This window comes from Nannospalax galili, unplaced genomic scaffold (genome assembly GCF_000622305.1).
Source record: "Nannospalax galili isolate Female #2095 unplaced genomic scaffold, S.galili_v1.0 scaffold339, whole genome shotgun sequence".
In the NCBI taxonomy this organism is placed as follows: domain Eukaryota; kingdom Metazoa; phylum Chordata; class Mammalia; order Rodentia; family Spalacidae; genus Nannospalax; species Nannospalax galili.
The window spans coordinates 1,763,934-1,787,703 of record NW_008344185.1 but is presented as its reverse complement, the minus strand read 5'-3'; the positions used below and the strand labels follow the sequence as shown (position 1 = coordinate 1,787,703).

The 23,770-nt window shown below is 37.1% G+C and overlaps 1 protein-coding gene and 1 pseudogene across 2 annotated transcripts in view; both read right to left on the bottom strand.

Annotated features, from left to right (window-relative positions):
• The window catches only part of Slc38a9 (solute carrier family 38 member 9), a gene marked incomplete in the record, with an annotated part of 75,149 nt that overhangs the window by 1,461 nt on the left and 49,918 nt on the right, over positions 1-23,770 (bottom strand). Inside the window, 5 exon segments of the mRNA XM_029567057.1 lie at positions 1,309-1,398; positions 5,211-5,359; positions 7,491-7,604; positions 16,316-16,422; positions 22,837-22,944. Of these exon segments, the coding sequence (XP_029422917.1) occupies positions 1,309-1,398; positions 5,211-5,359; positions 7,491-7,604; positions 16,316-16,422; positions 22,837-22,944 (568 nt within the window).
• Positions 10,404-11,489, bottom strand: LOC115071591 (annotated as a pseudogene). The gene has a single exon (XR_003850688.1). The product of XR_003850688.1 is annotated as an adiponectin receptor protein 1 pseudogene (transcript).

Here is a 23,770-nt window from a genome sequence, read left to right as displayed (position 1 = left end):
AGGGTTAATATTCACTTTACATTTCTCTAATAATTTATAATTAAAGTAAATATAATACAATTTAAATTGTACTTAGTCTTACTGCAACAGTTACTTTTGATTCATTTGTTGCTACATTTGGGTTTTAAACTTATTTGACATTTTAAATTAATACAAACTATTATTTCCTGCTTGTCTTTATAACATCTGCTTGATAAAGAGTTTTTATACATTCCTCAATCTCCATACTCTCCATAGCTCCTTTATCTCAATGATTGTGGCTACTTCCTCAGAAACATTTGGAAACAGCCTTTCCATCTGTGATGGTTTTTTGAGACAGGGTCTCATGTAGCCCAAGAAGGCCTCACACTTGCTATATAGCTAAGAATGATCTTAAGTGTGGGGGATTTCAGGACTGTACCACCACATTCAGTTTATGTGATGCTGGAGATAAAATCTAGGGCCTTGTGCATGCTAGCAATCACTCTACCAATGGCTCTACATCCATTTTTGATTTTTATATAGCCATTCAAGGTTTGTGAGGGGCTGGATAAATTCAGTTTAATCATAAGAGATGATAAAACTTCCTAAACAAGAGCCTATGACAGAGAAGCAGGCATTTTCTTCTCCCTTTCCCCATCTTTTTGAAGAATGGCTTTATCTTCCACAGGCATCAGACTACTAATCTCCTCTCTTATTTTTTATCACTCTCTTAGGGAAGGGTCTTCAAGAAAGTGACTCAATCCCACTGTCTATACTGCAGAAAAGAAATCAGATCATTCTGAATTCACTTCTCATGACAGTCTGAGCAAACTCTCTATTCCTACCATCTTCAACCTGTCACAGCATTTTAAGAGTAATAAAGAAAGAGCTATCGTGGACCTAAACTCTTTCTTTCTGAATATATACATATATATTCTACTATTTATATATTAATAGAAATGTATTAAAGTAGTTAGGAAGGACATGGCCTTGACATGTAAAGAACTTCCTGGATACACCTAAGAGGTAATATATATTGAAAATAACTTTATTTTAGATAAAAGAAACATAATGGAATACAGAAAAAAGAAAAAAGAAAACAAAAAGAAAGGTGCCCAAGGCTAAGGGATATTGGAACTTCTAGAGCCAGTTCTCCACCAGGAATAAGCAAAAATGGAACCATCTTAACTGATGCCACACATGCTTCTGATAATGAGCACTTTAATTGACACTGAGTACTACCAGTGTTAAAAACTCAGAAATTTCATTCCTAAAGCAACAATGACAACAAAAAGGCCTAAAATAAAGACCAGTGATACAAAAAAGCATAATTCCTTATAGGCATACCTTATGATCCCTCCTATGTTTGGGTAGAAACAGGCCATGATCACTCCAGCTCCCATAATAATTAAATTAAGAATCAGCACATGGAAAATGCTAGAAAGTGAGAACAGAGTTTATAGGAAAGAAAAGACATAAATTACAATTATTTTAGAACAATAAAATTCATTCTTATCTTTAAAATAAATGTCTTAAACCTGACAGCACAAACTGAAGACAGCAATTCTATTCATACTGGTAATGAGACAGTGAAATTGGCCTTTTTATATATTATATAAAAAGGCAAATTTTGGAGGTGAAAACTAGTATCAGAGTACACATTCTATCTATAATTCTATTTGGAATATCTTGAGAAAACAAAACCATGAAGAAAGCTATTAACATAAGGAAGCTTATAGAAAACAACAAGGAAATTGTAAATACAGGAAAGCAACAATTCACCAGACAGAATATAGTAAAAATTATTAAAAACAACATCATTAATTATGTAGCCAAAAATTACCTAAGCCATTTGGAAAAAAAGCTGATTTTTCACTAAATAAGAAAATCCAGAAACCAAGTGGAGGATGAGGGAATATGTTCAATGTACAATAAAAGAAAATTATTTATGCTAATAAGTGGTTATCATATATCTTGATAAATTACAGAGACATAAGGCTTCAAAATTTCATTATTTATTCAGAAATTTGACCTCAAACTTGCCAAACCTTTGCTATTCTATATTATAAAGGAAAACCTTCATGTATTTTCCAAAACAGTAGTTCTCCAAGTGTGGCCACCCTTTCAGCCTTTCAGGTAAAAATTGTTTTCATAATAATATAAGACATTATATGCTTTACAAGAGCAATGGATAAGAATAACTATACCCATCTGTATTTTATGATGTATTTTCACTGTCAAACATTTTCAAAAGAAAAAAAAATCTATTAAATATGTCCATGAGAGGGCTGGGGATGCAGCTCAATGGTACATTTGCCTTTCATGTTCAAGATTCTAGGTTTGATCTCCAGCATCCAAGGAGTAGGAAGAACTCTGACAAAGGAGTAAGGCTTAGTTTCATTAAATCTCATACTTTGAGTTTATATATTTTTAGTATTCTATGTGATCAAATGGGAAGTGATGAAGCATATCTGTGCACTGAAATACAACGGTTGTCTTGAGGGAAAAAAAAGTAGCTTGCAGCAGAGCTGGAGGCCAGCCTAGCTGTTGTTCCCAACAAATGCTACCTTTACTTGAAACAAGACAAATAGGCATCCACATTTGGGTGATGGACAGACATTTTCTTTAAATGAATGAAAATGAGCTTATCATTTAAGGGAAACAAACGACAGTATTTGTTGCTGATAACAATTGAGCTTTCAATAAAAACTAGGATTTTAGAGAACTTGCAGTTACCATCTTGAATTGATAGTTTTCTAATAAAGACTTTGAGGGTGAAATTGGTGGTGATAGTAATGAATGTGAGTTTTAATAATGTACAATGAGGTATGTGAACACTGGGGGAATCTACAGAACTCTGTAAACCAATATTGACCAAACACAATATTACAAAATCAATTCAGGAAGAGAGAACCACAGGAAAATCAACAGGTTTTAAAGTAACCAAGTTTCAGATTGTACAGTGCAAACAATAGGGAACTACAGTGTCAAATTTCTTCATGTCATCAAAGAAGAATATTTACAATTATCTGACAAGGCTATAAAAAGTATCTCTTCTTTTTCAACTATATATCTATATGAGATTGGATTTTCTTCACATATTTAAGTGAAATAACAGTATAACTGACAATGCAGAAAACAAAGTTCAATTGTCAACCAGAAAAGCAGACATTAAAGAATTTTAAACTGTTAAACTTTTGAGGGGAATTATTTATTTTTCATAAGAGTATTATTAATGTCGGGGCTGGAGAGATGGCTCAGTGGTTAAGAGCACTGACTGCTCTTGTAGAGGACCTAGGTTCGATTCCCAGCACCCACATGGCGGCTACAAACCATTCTTAACTCCAGTTCCAGGGCAATCTGAAGCCCTTTTCTGACCTCCGCAGCATTGCATGACATGGGTGCAGGTGAACTCACATACATGCAGGCAATACACTTGTACACATAAAATAAAAATAATAAGATATTAAAAAAAATAAAAAAGTATTATTAATGTCAACAAGTAATGGTTTTATTATTCTTATTTTTTAAGATAGGGGCTCACTAATGCTGCCTATGTTGCCTACATTGGCCTCACAGAACTTGAGATTCTCCTTGCAGTCTCCCAAGTAGGGGAGATCAAAGTATGTATCACTATGCAATATTCATAGATGTGTTTGTGAAAACTAAAGTTCCTGGGAATCTTCAATAAATTTAAGAGCATAAAGAAGTCTTCAGTCCAAAAAGTATACACAGTCTGCAGAGCAAGTAACTTTAGGAGAAATGATAGTGTGGTCCTGTGATGGGGTCTTAAGAAATACAATGTGAACACGAAAGGGAAGTCTCAGATTTTTTTCCAAGAAGAAAAACTTTCTAACAGCCACCATTCTATAAAATGGTGGAAGAAGACAGGGACAATGTATTTCCCTAGAAATTTTTCATCCATGACTTCACGGAATTTATTTTGTTTTGGTGCATACAAATACAGCTGATGTAATACAGTAACCTAACAGAAACTTTCTATTTCCTGAACTCCAATTTTCTAGATTAGCAGTATTAGAACTGTAGCTCGTTGCTGTAATCAATGCGAGGTACCTGGTAACTCTTGATTTTTGCTGTTTTTAAATAAATATGTTTATAGATAAAATTATTTAATGAGCTGGTATGGTGGCTCATGCCTTTAATCCCAGCACTTGGGAGGTAGAGGCAGGTGGCTCTCTGTGAGTTTGAGGCCAGCCTGGTCTACACAGTGAGTTCCAAGCCTGCTGGGGCTACAGGGAGACCCTGTCTCAAAAAGACAAAAAAAAAAAATTATTTAATGAGGGGATAGACTACATCACGTCAAACAAGAACTAATTAGAGCACTTGTTTAGTATGTTACTATAAATGCAATTTTTTCCTAATTGTATTAAAAAGTTTTCTTCCTTTAAGATATTTATTTCGGTAACATGTGGGGGTTCATATCCATTATCCCAGCATTTGGGAGGCTGAGGCAGAATAGTTCCAGACTAGCCTTGGTTATATAGTGACACACTGTCTGAAACAAATACAACACCCCCGCCCCCACATACCCCAAAGCTTATTCCCAATAAAAAATGGGTAGGTACTTTTCACTAGGATGAACCTACGGTAACATTTAATCTAAGAGTCAACCAGGGATCCCCAAGAAAGCTTTAGGGAAGCCCTGAAACTATATGACACTATGCAGAAATCTCTCTTGGATAAAGGAAACTAGCTGTGGTAGATTTTTATCAAAAGGACTCACAATTCATCCATGCCCAATATGGGGTTAAAATTATCATAGTAATTTAAACCATTATATATAAAATAACAATTTAAACTTGTTATATGTCTCACCTTCAATTGTAAACTGACCATTTCTGGGAAAATGTACAACTGTAATAATAATCATACAAGTATTAATGACCAATAATTAAAAATATTGGTTCTCAATAGCACACATGCCAACATGGGTACTATAACTTCTTAGCAAGGCATACTTTTTAATAGCAGTTAAATCATAAGATAAATTTAATGGGTGTCAGAACTATCTAACTATCCTGCTAAGAATGAACAGTAAATCATTCTGGGCAAGGGAATGGCTTCTATATTTAAACTCTTCTGGGAAAAGTACATGGTAATCTATTCTTAGTAACCATTTTCATTAGGCCAATTTTTATAGCAAAAGGATCAGTCACACTTTAAACTGACCTGTTCGCAAAGTCATGTGTTGCTTGGAACATCTTGCTAGTCAAGAGAAGAACACTTACCTAGGATAAACGTCACCGAAGATATGGCTCAATAGCTGAACACGAGCCAAGTAGCCTAAGAGTGGGTATACGGTCATCATCTGGAACAGCAGGAATATCCTTGCAATGAAGGACAGGGTGTCACTGCTAGGGAAGTTGTCTAAAAAGTTCTAATCCAAGAAAAATAATGAGGTCACGTTAAAACTCAAATTCAGTACATTCAAATTCATAAAATGGAGTGTTTTCTGCTTATTTTGAACACAGGTGATACTCAAATAGTGGTTTATGAGCTGCTCCCCATCTACAAACTGCTTGCTAACTATTTGTCAATGAGGTGAGTACAGAAACCAAAATCATACATTTAGAAACTTTTATAAAAATTTGGCATTTTTAGCATACTTTATTCTAGTTTATAGAAGTTCTGGTCTGTAAATGACATTAGAACAGTAAGAAAAATTGTTCTTCACCACAGATTGATCAAGAAACATTACTCTATAAAGTTCAAGTTCAAAATGCAAATCTGTTTCTAGTATATTTAAACGGAAAATTAAATTCAACAATATTTTATCTTTACTAGCTATGCAGGCTAGTTCTCTGTCGGCTTCACACAAACTCAAGTCACTTGAGAGAGGAAATCTCAACTAAGGAATGTCCTCCATTAAATTGGCCCGTAGGCATGTCTGTGGGGGTATTTTCTTGGTTTCTTATGTAGGAGGGTCCAGTCCACTGAGGGTGGCACTGTCACTGGACGGGTGGGCCTAGGCTGTATACAAAAGGTAGCTGAGCAAGCCTGCAGAAGCAAACCAGTAAGCAATGTTCCTCCATGGTCTCTGCTTCAGTTTCTGCCTCCAGGTTCCTGTCTTGAGTTCTTGCCTGGGCTTTCCTTGACACTAGACTTGTAAGATGAAATAAACCCTTTCCTCCCTAAGCTGTTTTCGGCCATGCTGTTTATTACAACAGAAAGCAAGCTAGAACACTAGCTCTCTTGCTTTTCCTCCTTTGTAGCACTGCAGCACTTTCAAATAAGACAAGAGTGTATCTGTCCCTCGGTGCTATCAATGTTTACAGTCTAGCAGTAGAAAAGGATTTATTTCTAGACTTATGGTTATTTTCTTCATTTTTGCGTATCCAAAAAAGTTACTAAATCAGAAGTTTTTTTTTTTTTTTTCAACCATAAATACCACAAATATTCCTATTTCCGGGAGAGTGGGCTTTATGCGGGATTGTTCGTATCAGGGAATGTTTCAGCAAACATTTGGCTGCCAAAGAACTGCAACAATGCCATCAGGAAGATGAGAATGTTTCCAACTATCACAACAGCAATAACCTCTGTCTCACAGAGATGAAAACATTACTAACACTGCTGATGTAAGCCTTGAATCTGGCTTAAATCACACTATATATTCCATTTGACTCCTAGAGGAATTTCTTCTGATTAGAAAATCACCTGCAAAATGCTGTTCTCAAGAATCTTCAAAATACTTGAGACTTCACAATTTCTAAGTTTTTATTATTTTTATTTTATGTGTATGAGTGTATTGCCTGCATACACTGCCAGTGCACCTGTGCCTGGCAATGCCCATGGCAGTCAGAAGAGGGCATTGGATCCCCCTGGAACTGGCGTTATGGACCACTGTTAGTCGCTATGTGAGTGTTGGGAACTGAACGCAGATTCTCTGAAAAAGCAGCCAGTGCTCTTAACCACTGAGCCATCATCTCTCTAGCCCCTAATTTCTAAGTTTTTGATATATTAAATCCAAGAAAATTTTACTCATTGCAACTTTTTTTGTGAAGGTTTTTTTTTTTTTTTTTCTCTCCTTTCTCTTACTGTTTCTGGCTCTCCCTTTTAAAGCCAAATAGTCTGTCTTTGTTTTGCTGCTTGCTACTCAAGTCTCTAAATGAGTTGGATCTGTTGTTAAAGACTGAGGAATTAAGACCAGTTTATTCAGGGCATTTCCAGATCCAGGCTCTGGTAAATAAGGGACTTCAGTGGATTCTCTGTGGAGTTTTCAGAAATTCATGAGAATTTCTGGTTCTCTATACAAGGAGAAATACATATACATGATAATAGTAATTTATTTGAGCACTGCAAGGTGCCTGGTATGCAGTACATTATTTCAGAATCAATAAAATGGAGTATATAAACTTGGATGGGGAAGGTACCAAAATTTACATATTTTGAGTGGATAGTAGAGGTAGTATTCAAATCCAGGCAGACTGATTTTATCTTGCTACTGTATCATCCTGCCTACTATATATATGAATTATAAACAGTCACCTAGATGGTACACAGTACCTTACCTGCTCAATACAGTCTTTGGATAGTGGAGGTGAAGGAAATGAGGCAAAAACCAGGACTCCAATATAAAGGTAAGTCAATGTCACCAGCATATAAGCAATGCACAGGTCTCTCACCTGTGTATAAATACAGAATAAAATGCTCACTCAGTATGGAGAAATTTACAGCATGTCCTCTCAAATAAACCAAGTAAGAAGACCAATAAATAAACCTGATAAAAATAATTTTTAAATTTGTATCTAAGTATATACTTTCTGATTTTTACAGAAAGCAGCAAAACAAAAATCTACATACTTTATAATGTTTAGTTTTTTTAAACTTGCCTGGAGTATGTAGACTAAGCTACTTATTAGCAGTCTTGGGAAGTTAAAAAACTATGGTTTAATGTGATTGAAATTTTAATTTAATTTCAAAAGTTAACGTGTTTACTGAATTATAAAATATTTAACTACAATATTAAAGCTACGGGACAAGAAAGTATAAGCTGCCTTCAGTATGACCTGCAAATTAAAAAGCAATTTTTTTTTTAGAAAATTAGCTTACATCATCACAATATGCACAGGCTACAGGAGAACATAGTAAAATATATTTAATGAAGAAGGGACACTAAAGAGCAAACAAATATTACAGGCAAACTTAAAAAAACTTAAACAGTAAACAAAAGGAAATAAAAAAGCAGCTGTTCAAATAGCTGTGCAATGCTATTACTGGAATCAGCAAGCAAACACAGATTATTCAATAAAGTGGCCTGCTTTCTTCTACTGCTGTTCCCACCCTCCAATCCCATGCAAAATAAAAAGCTCCAAGAGATTGAGTACAGCCAGCTGTCAGATCCAAACAGAGCAGATTCCACAGCTTGCAAAGTGTCTCCATCACCAGTGTAATTAAAGCCAAACAGTTTGGCACAACTAAACTGTGGCAATTGGCCTATTCATTTTTCGCTTTAAAAATAAATTACTAGGAAAGAAGATTAGATAAAATTATATATGGTTTTTTTAGTTTGATATCAGTAAGAATGTTTAGACTCTTGGAATTAGGGAACAATTTTAGATTTTCTGGATGATTCCTAAAATTGGCTAAAGTAACAGCAGTGTTTCATAAACTTGAAATTCATAAATTTAGTTGAAAAGCAAATAACAATTTAGGAGAAATCTTAAGGTCAGGTCTAAATTGACACTCAGCTTGAAAACAAACCAGGGATTCCATAGCAGAAATTCCATGGTGGATAGGCCTTTGGAGCGAAAGGCTTATGTAAATTGGTTCCAGCTCCCACAAATCTCTCTAAGGGCTTATTGTCCAAGAATGGGCTTCAAAATCTTTCCTCTTTAGTTCATGAAGTTCAAGGACTCAGGGAAGGCTAGAATTCAGTTACTCATGTGAACAAAAATGAATCAAGCAATGCCTATTTTCATATCAAAAGGCAGTCAGTTCCAATTATGGCATTTCAAAATCATTCCACTCTCAACCTACTCAAACCACTCAAGACAGAGTGCTTTTTATGCCGGGCATGAGGACCAGAGTTCAGAATCCTAGAATCCAACACATACCAGGTAGGCCTGGTGGCCTGCCCGTAAATCCAGTCTCAGTCTGGGGAAACTGGGAACCCCCAGAACAAGCTGGCTAGCTAGACTAGCCATATCTCTGAGCTGTCTGGATCTGATTGAGAGACCCTGCCTCAGTGAGTCTGATTTCCTGCAAAACATGTACATTAGAGCACGCTTTGGGGAAAATCTAGCAAAGATTCAAAGGCTAAGGTGCCAGCACTTCCAACAAGACAGTGTTCCTTCTACTGCCATTTTCATGGTATTGTTCATATACCTCAAATGCAGCTATTTGCTGTAATTGTCATTAATTTTTATTATAAAAGCAATCCATTAAAAAGATGCATTATTATTTTCTAAAATTATGTGTATGTGTTTATATCTATGTACAGGCATATATACATGAATGCAGGTCCTCACAAAGGCCAGAAGAGGGCACTGGATCCCTTTGAGCTGGAGTTACAGGCAGTTGTGAGCCACCCAACATGGGTGCTGAGAACCAAACTTGGATCTTTTGTGAGAGTAGTTTGCACTCTTAACCTCTGTACCATCTTTCCAGCTCCCAAAATAATTCATTTTTTGAATGAAAGTTCTCAATTGGAGAGAAAAATGTCACTTGACATTCAAAAACTAGCCAAGTTTAGTAAGTTCTTTTTTTTCCTTCTGTACTTTTATTATCATCATAATCTTTGCATCAAGATACCTAGCAATGATAGGTTTCTTTTTAAAGCTTAATATTAAATATTAAATATCTTCCCCATTTTAATTTTACATAACTATGCCAAGAAAAAAAATCTAAACTCAAGTTATTTGAAGCCTGGACATACTTCCATGATTAGCTGGGCTACATAAAAGTTGGTGGCTTTATTTTCCCTGCCATGTAAGCACACCCTATAAAGATGGGACCAGGTTATAATTGTTTTTGAAAAGTGTGTTACAAAATGGATGGCCTGTTATAAGCCAGGTAACAAAGTAAGGATGGGGGTAAAGGAGGGCTCTTTTTTTCAAGAAAAAAAAAAAAACAATTTCTGAAGAATCCCAGTCCATAATATTTTCCCCCCAAATGCTTGGAGGAATGGGTGAAATCTCAACATGAGCTTCAAAGTCCTATCCATGAAGGACCAGTAGTTGCCTTACTGAGAAAGTGGCTGTGGGGAGGGGGTAGCTGTGTTGACCACCCCCACGCCCCTCAGCCAAGGAATGGAAAGTTTATTGCCTAGTGGCTGTGAAAGTGAGCCAAAACGACTGGTACTGAATTCTCTAAGAGGTTTCTTCTAGAAACAGACAACTCAAACTCTTCCTCTTACTTCAGCAAAGAAGTTATTTTTTTAAAGCACTTAGGAAGTTCCTTCTCTACCCCTCAGGTGAGAAGGCTCAGAGAAGGGAGCCATCAGTATAGCCACCTTTTAGGCCGTAGAGAAATTCCTGAAGGTTGGAGACTCCGCAGAAGTGGAAAAAAGCTGCTGCCACCACCAGGACATGGAAAATCTGATGAGACTGGAACCATATGTCAAATTTTCCAGGAAAGAAGCGCTCAAGAATCAGAGTAGCATAAAAGTCAGCTCTGGTGGTATAACTCACAGCCATAAGGAAGAACCAGCCCATCTGGCCTACTGTGGTGGCCTTGATAAAGCCCTCAGGGATAGTAAAGTGCATGGTGGGCACACCACCACTCAAGCCAAGTCCCAAGAACACTCCTACTCTTGCCTGCTGGTGCTTAGGAATGGCAAACAGATCCCACTGTGCCACATAATAGCAGAAGTGCCCAAGACACAGACGACAGACAGGTAGATGAGCATGGCTGTGGGGAGCAGTAGAAGGAGTTATAGAGCCAGGGGACAAAGTTCCCCATAATCAGTAGGGCAATCCCTGAATAGTCCAGTTTGGAAAAAGTTTGAGAGACTTTCTCCGAATGACAACAGACAGCGTGAAAGAGCCAGGAGAAGCTGAGGCAGAGCACGGCACCCAAAAGAATATTCCCAAAACCACCTTCTCCTGCAGAGGAGCCATGAAGTACATATTTGGTCTGAGCATGGTCAAGATTCCCTAAGAGAAACAGCACAAAACCAAGCAGATGGGTCCAGATGTTGCCAGTTTCTGTGTGGATACAGAAGTTGCTCTTGAAGCAAGCCTGAAAGGAGGGCATAGGTCATCTATGGCCATGTAGCAGGTAGTCACTGTCTTTCAGGTAGTCGGGAAGTGCATCATATGGAATGACCCTCCAACATTCCTCCCAGACCTTGTATACGAACTCCTCCATGGCACGGTGGGCTTTCAGGAGACGTGTCAGTACCCGTACCTCCTCTTCCCAAGGCACTGGTCATGTTTGCTTTCCTCAGCCTTAGTTGGGTTGGTGGTTACCTCCTTGCCTTTCTCTTCCAGCAGGGGACCCAGTTCAGCTAGTTCCACTGTGTCAGTTTCTCTCTTAATGAATGGCGCCCTATTGCCCTGTGCCACCATGGATCAGTTGGGGTTGGGCAAGCTGCCTACACTGAGGGTGGCTATATCCTGAGGCACTGGAGGTAGCCTGCAGCTGAATCCTCAGCACCCACCTCATGCCAGAAGGGGTATGCAACCAACCACATGATGTCACCTCCATAGCTACATTATGTTCTTAATAATACTTCTTATATGCATTTATGTTCAGACACTCTATGTGCATTTCTCATACAGTTTTGAGGACATCACTTTTCCCCATGGGAGGGAACTCATGGGTAGCACTATAAACTCAGACAAGTATACATGGCAGGAGAGGACATAGACCCTGGAGAAAACCCTATTTCTTCCATATCTCAAGGCAAAAGAAACTACTTACTATAAGCTAAATATCAATCTTTATATTTACAGACAAGTATGCCATACAGCACTTATCAAAGAAGCTTCTTTTTGCAGCAGCTGGAGGCTACTGCAGAGTTGCACATCTGTTTAGGCACAGAGAACATGTGTCTGGGAGATGCCCAGCACTAGACGACACATCTGCAGTCGAATCTCTACAACTAAGGCTCACAGAACATAGCAGAATAAGGGGTAGAGAGAGGGCTAATGCATCCCTCGACTCTCACCAGTGAGGTTTCCTTGTACAGCAGAGTATGATGCACACAGAAGGCCACAACTGGCCAAATTTTGGAGAATAAGAGACTTTAGAGTGTAGGATGAGACTCCTATATGGAACCTTATCCACCATTCAGCATTCAGCTCAGGGACCATTGCAGAAGAGGAGGTGGAAAGACTGTAAGAGCCCGGGCTGGTTCATAAACACAGGGGGGTGGAGGCTTCCAGGCCACTGGTGGCTTGCCCATGTGAGCCTGTGTCAATGGTAGCACTGAGCTTGGGACCCATGTCAGCTCAATGAAACAAGGGCCCAAAGGGGAGGTGAAAAACAGGTGGTGGGCCAGCACTAGATTAAGAACTATTTGAGACTCTCTGAGGGAGAGTATGACTTACATATGACCTCTAGATGGGCCGACTAGACTCCAGTGGACACATTTACACTGAAGGTCACTTGAGTATAAACACCTGAATGAATAGGACTCAGCTTATATGGCAGAGTGCATAGGGTTTGGTGGGGGGATGGGAGGAGGCATGAATGGGGGAGGGGGGGTCTAGAGTTGATTGGGAAATGTTGTAAAAAATAGAAATAAAAAAAAATAGTACTTATATTATGTTGGTATTTAAATTTTCTCCAAATAGTTCCAAACCACTGAATGATGAGATCCTGGGGGACAGGGCCTGTCTCTTGTCTTATATTCCTGATATTCAGCATAATACTTGACACACAGAAGGAACTCAGTATAGATAAAAAAAATAATACACACATTTCTTAATTGTTTCCAGGTCCCAGGATCTGTGCTCAGCTACACATGCTATTTCATCTACTCCTCACAAAATGAAAATGTATCTTCAGTCAGTTTCTTCATTTTACAGATGACTTTAAATATAGCAAAGTCACCAAAACATGTTCACGGTTACAAGGTGAATAGTTTGGTGATGTCAATATTCTAATCAAGGTCTTTCTGGTTCTCAAATGCATGTACTTTGCTACTGTGATGAAGCGCTTATCAGTTTCCAGTGTGTTTAATGCCATCTTTAATAATAATGATGAAAAAAAGTGAAAGAGCCAGGTGCACGCCTTTAATCCCAGCACCTGGGAAGCAGAGGCAGGTGGATCTCTGTGAGTTCCAGGCCAGCTGGGGCTACGGAGAGACCCTGTCTCGAAATTCTCAAAAAAAAAAAAAAAAAAAAAAAAAAAAAAAAAAAAAAAAGAAAGAACGCAGGGCTGCATTTTCACATGGAAATGCTCTAATAAACAGAAATGAAGCTTTTATTACACAATCAGCTAAGGTTTAGCAAGATCTGGGAGACTTGCCAACCATGAATAACATGCACATTTGGAGGGCTTGCTATTCTTTGAAACCCATGTCATCTTTGTACTAGGCCTAAAACATTGCTTCCTGAAACTCTACCTCGTAGAAAAGGGTAGGAAAAAGGTACCTTTTAGAAAATGAGGCTCATTGAGTGTGATGGCACCTACCTATAATCCTAGCTCTTGGGAAGTAAAGGCGGAAGTGTCAGGAGTCAGGAGTCAGGAGTTCAAGGTCATCTTCAACTATATGGGTTTGAAACAAGCCTGGGCTACACTGAAATCTTGTGGGGCTTTTTTGTTTTGTTTTGTTTTGTTTGTTTTTTATTTTTAAAGAAAGAAAAAAAGACAGAAAGAAAAGAAAAAGAAAATAATATTCTCAGTAAAGAATATGCTTAAAAACAGAAAAGCACAGGAGGAACTGGTAATAGCCAAGAAGCCTACACAATAAGGTACCTACACTGCTTCATGAAAAAGCAATGGCTGACAACAGCTGGCAAGACTAAGGCAGGGAGCTGAAGAGAGGAAAAATGTCAACTCTGAATAAGGTCTAGATTTACAGTAAGACCAAAAGTAAATGGAGGAGCACATTCTGTAAACAGGAGCACATTCTGTAAGATTTTTGGTCTTATTGTAATGTATTTGTTCCATGTACTGTTCATAGTGAAAATACGACCCAGTGGAGCATTTACTAAGAAAAATGATAGAAACTAACTACACAGACCTACCCCAAACATTTACATAAAATTTCCTTGGTGCACAGCCAAGTAGACTACAGACCCAGATGAAAAGAAAAAGAAGCAGCAAATTAAGAAATAAGGTACTGCAAATCACTTTACAGAACAAAGCAGGGCAGTAAAACTAAACGAACACAACAAAACTCAACAAAAGGCACTGTACAAGTTCTGATTCAAACACAATGTAGAAATATCAAGAGGTCTTCTGCAAGAACAGGCAGTGCTCTTAACTGCTGAACTATCTTTTTAGCTCCAATATTCAGTTTTTCAACCTTTACTTCATTTATTTTTTATTATATTTATCTTTGTGTGCACACATGTACATGCACTCTTAGGAGTATTCATGCCACGACATGCATGTGAAGGTCAGAGGACAACTTGTGGGGCATTAGCTTTCTCCTTCCACCATGTGGGCCCCAGGGATAGAACTTAGGTTATCAGACTTGGTGGAAATATCTTTATTCACTGAGCTACCTCACTGGCCCACTTCACTTAATTTAAATTTCTATCACTGGGTAAAGATAGATTTAGGATTATTATACTTCATGAACTGATCCACAAGAATCATTACATAATTATTCCTCTTTATCTCTGGAAAACTAGTTGTGTTTTGTTAATACAGATGCTCTACTCTTTAAAAGTTTTATTAGAAAATAAGAAATTTGTTATTTTTATTTTATGTGCATGAGTGTATTGCCTGAATGTATGTTAAGTGAACCACGTACATGCAATGCCTGCAGAGGCCAGAAGAGGGTGTTGGATCCCCTGGTACTGGAGTTATGGAAGGTTGTTAGCCATCAAGTGAGTGCTGTGACTCAAACTCAGGTCCTCTGGAAGAACAGCAAGTGTTCTTAACCCCTAAGCAATCTCTCTAGCCTCAAAAATTAGAGCATTTTAAACAAAATAAAAAGTAGTTATAATGAAGACTAATGGTACTATCTCATTCAGCATATCCAACAAATCAGTGTCCAGTCATCCAATTCTCACTGCACTACTGGTCAATGGAATAAAAAAGGAATGGCAACTTTCACAATCACTGACTAAAAGGAACAACACTAATTGGACTCATAGACCACAGAAATGATTCCTGCTACCTCAATATGCATAAATTTGAATACAAACATACACCATGAAAGAAAAGACAAAATTATGCTCCTTTTCTTTGACTCTTTTTCTTATAGTTAGTATTTAGGACATGTCTTTATATTTAAAGTAAATTTCTTTTTTCTTTTATATTTTATTTATTATTTTTATGTGTATGTGTGTATTGCCTGCATGTAGGTAAGTGCACCTGTGTCATGCAATGCCTGCGGAGGACAGACAGTTGTTAGCTGCCATGTGGGTGCTGGGATTCGAACCCAGGTCTTCTGTAAGAACAGCCAGTGTTCTTAACCACTGAGCCATCTCTCCAGCCCCTAAAGTAAATTTCTTAACAGTATCATGTAATCAGATTTCATTTTTAATAAATCTGACAATTTCTATCTTTTAATTGGATTTATATGTCGTGTAATATCAATGCAATTGGGTTTAAATCTGTAATTTTGCTATTTATTTTCTTTGTCACATCTGTTCTCTGTTTCCTTTTTTTCTGTCTTTAGGATCTTTTAAAATTTTTTACTAACATTAGTGGTTTATTAGTTATACTTCTTTATTTTCTGTTTAGTAGATTATCAGTAGCAGAGATTGTCAAACTATGGCTTATAGGTCAAATATGACCCATTGTCTATTTTTATTAATAAAGTTTACTGAAACACAGCCACTACACATTTGTTTAGTTTCTATGGCTGCTTTCATGTCACAAGAGCAGAGATGGGTAACTGTAATAAGACCATATAGCCTGCAAAGCCCAAAATACTACCTAAAATTTTCAGAAGCTTGCTGATCACTGATTTATAATTTAAGCTTCAAAATTAAGATGTAGAGTTGGGCATGGTGGTGCATATCTTTAATCCTAGCACTCAAGAGGCAGAGGCAGATATCTTTGAGTTTGAGGCCAGTCTGGTCTACATAGTGAGTTCCAGGTTAGCAGAGCTAGCCAGGGCTACATAATGAGACCCTGTCTCAAGAAAAAAAAAATTAAGATGCAGAAACAAATTGCATAATTGTACTCCAAATAGAAAATGTTTCAAACATTCATTGAAGTCTATCCTTAGGAAATACCAAAGTCAATTTCTCAGATAACTACTCACATTATTTTCTTGATTCCTGTTGTTTTTCAAGAGTGTGATAATACAATTATGAATAAAGAAAGCAAGAGTAAGCACTCCAGTCAGCTGTGGAAACTGAAATCTTATCTCTAGGAGAAAGAGATAAAAACAAAAACGTTAAGAACTGGCAAGTAGAAAATGAGTATTAGCAGCCAATAACATCAGTTGCCTCTGCTTTGCCCAGGGAATAAGAACATTAAAATGTTTATAAAGTCTCCAAGGTCAGCACTGTACTTGGTCAAGGCACTTACAAGAGAAATAAAAGGAATCAAGGAACATATATTCTGTAACTTTCATGTTATTCCTTGTTGAGATCCCACAACTAGAACGTGCCAGAATGGGATTCAAATTGAGTCTGACTAAAATCCCGAATTTTCCAGAAAAGTATCTCTGGTAAAAGAATCCCAGAGGGGAGAATTAGTCATTTAAAATGCTCAGATGACAAATCTAAACTGCATTGCTTAAAAAGATTACAAATAAATGCCCACTTAAGGGAGACTGGTTGAACTAAGACATGGTTTTGCAGTGGGATACAGTATTTAAAGATTATGTTGTTGAGGGCTTGGAGAGATGGCTTAGTGGTTAAGAACAATGGCTCCTCTCACAGAGGACCCAGGGATTGGTTCCCAGCACCCACATAGCAGTTAACAACCATCTGTAACTCCAGGTCCAGGAGATCTGATGCTCTTCTGGCCTCCATGGGCACTGCACACATGTGGTGCAGGGTTACATACAGGCAAAACTCTCAAACACATAAAATTAAAAAAATTATGTTGATAACTTAATAATTGAATGTTGAGAAATATTAATGCTATAGTAAATGCTTATGAGTCAAATAGCAAGTCTGGAATGATTTTGCCTTTATTTTTAATATTTTATTTTTATTTTATATGTACACCTGTAATGCCTTCATGTATGTAAATGCACTGGTATTGTACAGTGCCCTCAGAGGTCAGAAGAGGACGTCAGATTCCATGGAACTGGAGTTAGGATGGTTGTTAGCCTCCATGTAGGCACTGGAAATCGAACCTGGGTCCTCGGCAAGAGCACCGAGTGCTCTAAACTGCTGAGCCATCTCTTCAGTCTCACTTTTACTTTTTAAAGTTTACATGTATATATATATAGATCATGAATGCAAAAAAAATAAGATTGGAGAGAGGTTGACAAAAATATAAATGGTGGTTATCCCTGTTTGATAGGATTTATTTTAAATTAACCACTCATCTATATTTTCTAAATTTTCTGTAATAGATACTTTAAAAAATAACATTTTACAACCATTGCCAATTTCTGTTTTGAGGTCTACAATAATGTAAAAAAATTTAATATGGAATTAGTCCTTAATTTACTTGACAACACTTCTGGGTTGAGGGAAAGCACGTGGCAAAGTGAACCGTCTCTTGGGACAGCTTAGTGTAAAGAACAGAAATGGAGAAGCCCATGGACTCTTCCCTGTACAGTTTCAGGAAAGGAAGTGAGAACAACTAGAGTCAAGCACCAGCTCTAAGTGAAGTCAGGAGGTAAAGGCAACAAAATTATATTCCTTTTCCTTTTTTTTTTTTTTTTTTTTTTTTTTTCTCTTTTTTGAGACAGGGTCTCCCTGTAGCCCCAGCTGTCCTGGAACTCACTATGTAGACCAGGCTGGCCTGGAACTCACAAAGATCTGCCTGCCTCTGCCTCCCAAGTGCTGGGATTAAAGATGTGTGCCACCAGGCCTGGCATTTGTTTTCCTTTTTAAATTTTCCTGCTGCCTCAGCCTCCTAAGTACAGAGATTACAGGCATGAGTCACCATGCCTGGTTTACTCTATTCTCTATGATGTTTGTTTCTGTTAGCTTTCATCTATATCTTTTATCTATGGATGTAATTCACTGCACATTTCTCTTGGGCAAATTCTTCCTTTGCTAGTTTTTTTTTTTTTTTTTTTTTAATCATTTTAGTAATAAATTAGAGGAAATTTCCATTTTTTAAAAAAAAATCTTCTGATAATTTGAGATCACTCTAACATCAGAATTATACTTACATGATTATAAAAGCACTATTTTCGAAAAGATGACAAAATTATATGCAGATAATCAATTTACTTGATTTTTTTTTTTTTTGAGACCAGGTCTCCCTGCAGCCCCAGCTGGCCTATGTAGATCCAGGATCTCTTGCATATTAGCAAGCACTGTACTAACTGAGCCCAAGGTTCCAATAGAGGTTTCACTATCATTGTTTTGCTAGATAGTCTGTTGACTCAGAGACTAAATTAGGGAACAGCACCTCTGACCTCATCCTCTTTCTTCTCCTGATAGCATTTAACCATGACAGCTTCATTATGCATTCTATTTTCATGCCGGGAACTATAGGACTATTCTTCCTTTAGACTACTTGTCTCCTGAAGACACAAAAGCCTATCTTCCAAGTGGAGGAATCTGGAGAAAGTCATGTGGCCTCCAAAGTTATTTTTAGCTAAAAAGAGAAGGCTTTTCAATCTAGCTTTTGCCTCTTAATACTTATTTCCTACAGTTTTCTCAAAAGTACTATTTCACTTGAGCCATTCAAATTCTCATAATTTCCTAAACAAGTGACGTTACTTCAGGCCTTAACTGTTGACAGCATATCCAGAGAATTCTCCAGTTTCTTATTTACAGCACTCCTTCTGGCCCTTAACAGATTCATTCTGAGATCTCTTTGCCCCTTCTCATTTATATGCATTTCCTCTGTACTTCAGTATCTCTTGTGCATATCTTCATATTATGAGTGTTAACTCACAAACTGTCTTACTGCTCAACTATAACCTCTTGGAGGGCAATGGGTAATGTCTCATGTAACAAAAAAGAACACTATTTATGAACTGAAGGACTCTCAGCCATAGATATAGTCAAAATTCTACTTAAAACTATTTTTAGAGTTAAGATCTACTGGTTTTGGTTAAGATCTATTAGTTTTCAATTTGACTGACCTTTTCTGTTTCTCAGAGCAATCAGTCTCTATCTAAGACACATTGTGAACTTGATCCCTTACAAATTAAGGCTTTGCAATTAACAAAAATACTTTTTGAATATTTTTTTTTAAACCTGAGATTCTTTAAGTATTATTAAAATATAATTTATATCTATTTTACTCATACAGTGAATAGTGTTTTAGTATATTCAGAGTTGAATGTGTGGTCATAATCACAGTACTATACTCCTTTCTATTGTGAATACTATTCCACTGTATGTATACATCACACTTTACACACTCATTAGAGACAGACATTGGGTTGCTTCTACTTTGATTACTATGAATAATGTTGCTGGGCGTGGTGGTGCAGGCCTTTAATCCCAGCACTTGGGAGGCAGAGGCAGGTGGATCTCTGTGAGTTCGAGGCCAGCCTAGTCCCCATTAGCTAATCCAGGCCAGCTGCAGCTACAGGGAGACCTTGTCTCAAAAAAGACTGAAGAAAAAAAAAATACAACTTTTTATGGGGGAATAAGCCATTCCAAGGAACATAATATTTATATCACAATTGTTAGAAATTAATTAAAGAAGACAAGTAAATTCACAAAAAGATTTAAAGAAGTCCTAAACTTCGGATCATTTTTAAAATACTTACTTTATTCTTTTGGCATTTTCAAGAGAGAATGCAAGCCAAGGCTGGGGAAGGAGCTTAGTGGTAGTGTTGGCCTAGCATGTGCAAGGCCTGTGTTTTATTCCAAATACTAGGAGGTAGTTGGAGAAGATAAATTTCAATACATACATCTGACTCTTATCTAAAATATATAAAGAACTGCAAATCAACTAAAAAAGACAAATAGAAAAATGGAAAATGATTTAAAGAAGAACACCACAAAAGAACAAATCCAAATGTCCAATGAACATATATGAAAAGGCATTAACTTGCTGGGCATGGTGACACATGCCTACAATCCCAGCACTGAGGAGACCAAGGCAAGACTATGTATGGTCTTAAGTTTGAGGCTAGTCTCGGCTACATAGAGAGACCCTGCCTAAGCAAACAATTGTGTTAATTGTTTTAGCCATCAGATAAATGCTACCATATGAGTGCTGGTACAGGTTACCATAAGCCAATGTATAAAGCCAGTTGACTACATGGTATACTTAGGGGATAAGGACGGAGAAAAGAGGCTTAAATGCTTGGATTACTCTATCATTTAGGGATCAGAAATTTGAAGAGAAGTCAGTTACATTGAAGAAAGAATGGAGTTTTGGAAGTAAAGAGAGTGTGATAAAATGGAAGGAATGACCAGTTATGCTCTGTGCTACTGACAGGTTGTATACAAGGAGTGAGGACTGGTCATTCTATTTAGCAAGGAAGAATCACTGATGACAGCAGGGTGGCTGGGGCAAAAGCCTGACAGCAGAAAATTCATGGCAAAATCAAAGGAGTTGGAGAGTGAGTACAAGCAACTCTTCTAAAAAGTTTCTTTATAGGGAGGCAATAGTTAGAGTCTGATATGGGACCACATCAAGTTTTCTTTCTTAGATTGGGAGGTAAGTTTCTATATGGACAGGCATAGCTCAGGAGAGGAAACATGAACATGTTTAGGAGAAAAGAAATGGCTAAGTATAAAAAGTAAAGTATTTGAGTAGACAAGAAAGAGTAGAATAAAACATGTAGTAGTAGTATATATTTATTTTACCAACTACCTGGAAGAAAGGCTGATGATGGGATTAACTAAAAAGTGGAATTTTAGAAATAATAATACAGGACCAGCAAGATGCTCAGTGGCTAAAGGTACCTGTTGCTCAGCCTGATGAATTGAATTCGATCACTAGGGATCACAGAGTGGAAAGAGAATTGACTCCTGTAAGTTGTCCTCTGACCTCTACATGTATGTTGTGCACCCTTCCAATAAATAAACAAATGTAATTTAAAAATTTAAAAAGAAATGAGAATACATAAGCAAATATTCCACCAGAACTGGAAGATTATGTGACTTCTACTTAGTCCGTAAAGCCTCATCCTCTCCAATATTCTGATTTTTAATTAATCTCTGCAGAAAACATGTAAGGCACATTTTCATTCTTAAGAAATTATTTAATAACAATAGAGTAATTTTAGGACCCTAACTATGAAAATAAACCTTGTTTAATCCTTATAATTTCCCCTTCATAACATTTAAATTTGAAGCTAAATGAAATGAATGACTTTCCATTTATTTTAGTATTTTTCTTTACTGTTTCCCAAATAATTGCTTATCCTTTCCCTATTTACTTATTTTTTTAAAGTTTATTTACTTATTTTTAAATATTTTATTTATTTTTATGTGTATGAGTGTTTTGTCTACATGTATGCAAGTGCACCATGTGTGTGCAATGCCCCGCAGAGGCCAGAAGATGGTGTCAGCTCTCCTGGAACTGGAGTTATGGACAGTTGTTAGCCACAATGTGGGTGCTGGGAATCAAACCTGGATCCTCTGCAAGAGAAACCAGTGCTCTTAACTGTTGGGACATCTCTCCAGCCCCATCCTGAATCTACTTGACTGAATTTAGTCTTTGTGGACTTCTAATATAAATGAAAAATCAAATATTATTAAATATTCTGAAAACAAGTAGCCAAGGTAACATAAACAACAACTTCCAATGATTATTTACTCCATGTATTTTGAAAACCTGGACTATTTTAACAAAGCGAGAAATAGGGAGATAGAAAACTTCAACTACACATTTCAGGAAGTAACACTAGATACTAAATAGTGACTTGAAATTCTAGCAACCTGAATCAATGGCTAAAGAATGGAAAAAAAGCGGTCTTTCTAAACCAACAACAGAATTGTATACTATTTTCTCATAATTAGTTTTCAAGATATTTGTATCACTTCCAGTTTTCAACCTCGCTTCTTATTTGTGTACTTCTATCATGTCCCCCGTATTCTAAATTGGGTAAAAACTAAATTGCCAAGTTAAAATTGCCAAGTTATAATCCTCTGACCAACAAAGGAGGGGAAAGAAACAGTTTAATAATCAATTTTAGCCTGAAAAACAGTAATAGTAAAAAAGAGAAAAACCCATATGAGGAACAATGATTTTTAATGGGCAGCATTACGGCCATGCAGCACTATGTTCTGAGCCTCTGCCATTCTAAGTGTCTGTTCCTTAGGAAGGTCTAGAGAATGAGTTCTTGATGTTTCAACTGCATTATAAATGAAATGAACTTCGGGTGTCAAGTAGAAAATGGTATCAAGCTCTGGTTATTGCTCACTAGCTGCACGAAATCTACAGAAATCTCAATTTTAGTCCTGTTTTTGTAACAGCAATAATAAAAATATGCAGATAGCACTGCTGTTTTACTTATTCATTTTTGGTTTTGTTTTTTTTTTGAGACAGGTACTCACTGTACAGCCCAGGCTGGCCTAGAACTCATGGCAATCCTGTCTTAGCCTCCCAAGTGCTAGAATTACAAGCCAGAGTTATCACATTCATCTTGCATTTGTTTTAGAATAACATATGATAATAGTTAACTTACAGAACACATTATAATTCACTTATTTTCTATTTTGCCAAACAACTCACCTGGTACAAAAAATTCTGTTGGCACAAACCAATGAAATTCCAAATGAAATCCCAAGCGAATAGCCTTCAAGGTAACAAGAAAAATCAAATAGAGAACAGATACTGTACCTGTAAGAAAAAAAAAACAAAAACAGAAAAGCCCCCAGAAACCATTTATTATCTTTGTGTGTTGTACAGACTACTTTAAAAATCAAGACTGTGGAAAAATTATTATCTTCATTGATTAATCTCACTTTTAAAGCCTAGCTGAACTCTAAAGAAAAGAAATTAGCCTGATGAGTTATTAGAAAATGAAACAAAACACTACGCTTAGTAAGCCTAAGAAAATCCAGATCAAGGAACCTCGTGTTGCTGAATGGAAACTGCTTAGTTTATTTATGAATCTGGTAGAAGAAACAAGTAGAGTCCATTACAAAACTTTCAAGTTACACAAGAAAAAAAAATGACACTAGCTTTTATTTTATTTTAGGTATTGGGAGACACCCAATAAACTGGAAAAGTCTATCACAGTAGTAAATACGAGATAAGAAAGTAAAGGGGCTGAGACCAGGTGTGGTGGTGCACATCTTTAATCCCAGCACTGAAGGCAGAGGCAGGTGGCTCTCTGGGAGTTTTAGGCCAGCCTGATCTACATAGCCAGTTCTAGCAGCCAGAGCTACATAGTGAGACCCTGTCTCAATAAATAATAAATAAACAAACAAACAAATAAAAAGCCATGAAGACATCAAAAAAACAAAAACCAAAAAGGAAAGAAGAAAAGAAAAGGAAAAGAAAAGAAAAGAAAGGGGGCTGGGAGAGATGACTCAGTGGCTAAGGGCATTTTCTGCTCTTGCAGAAGACCTGGGCTCAGTTCCCACCACCACATAGTTGCTTACAACTACCATGTTCCAGGGATCTGGTGCCCACTTCTGGCCTCTGTGGGCACCAGATACAC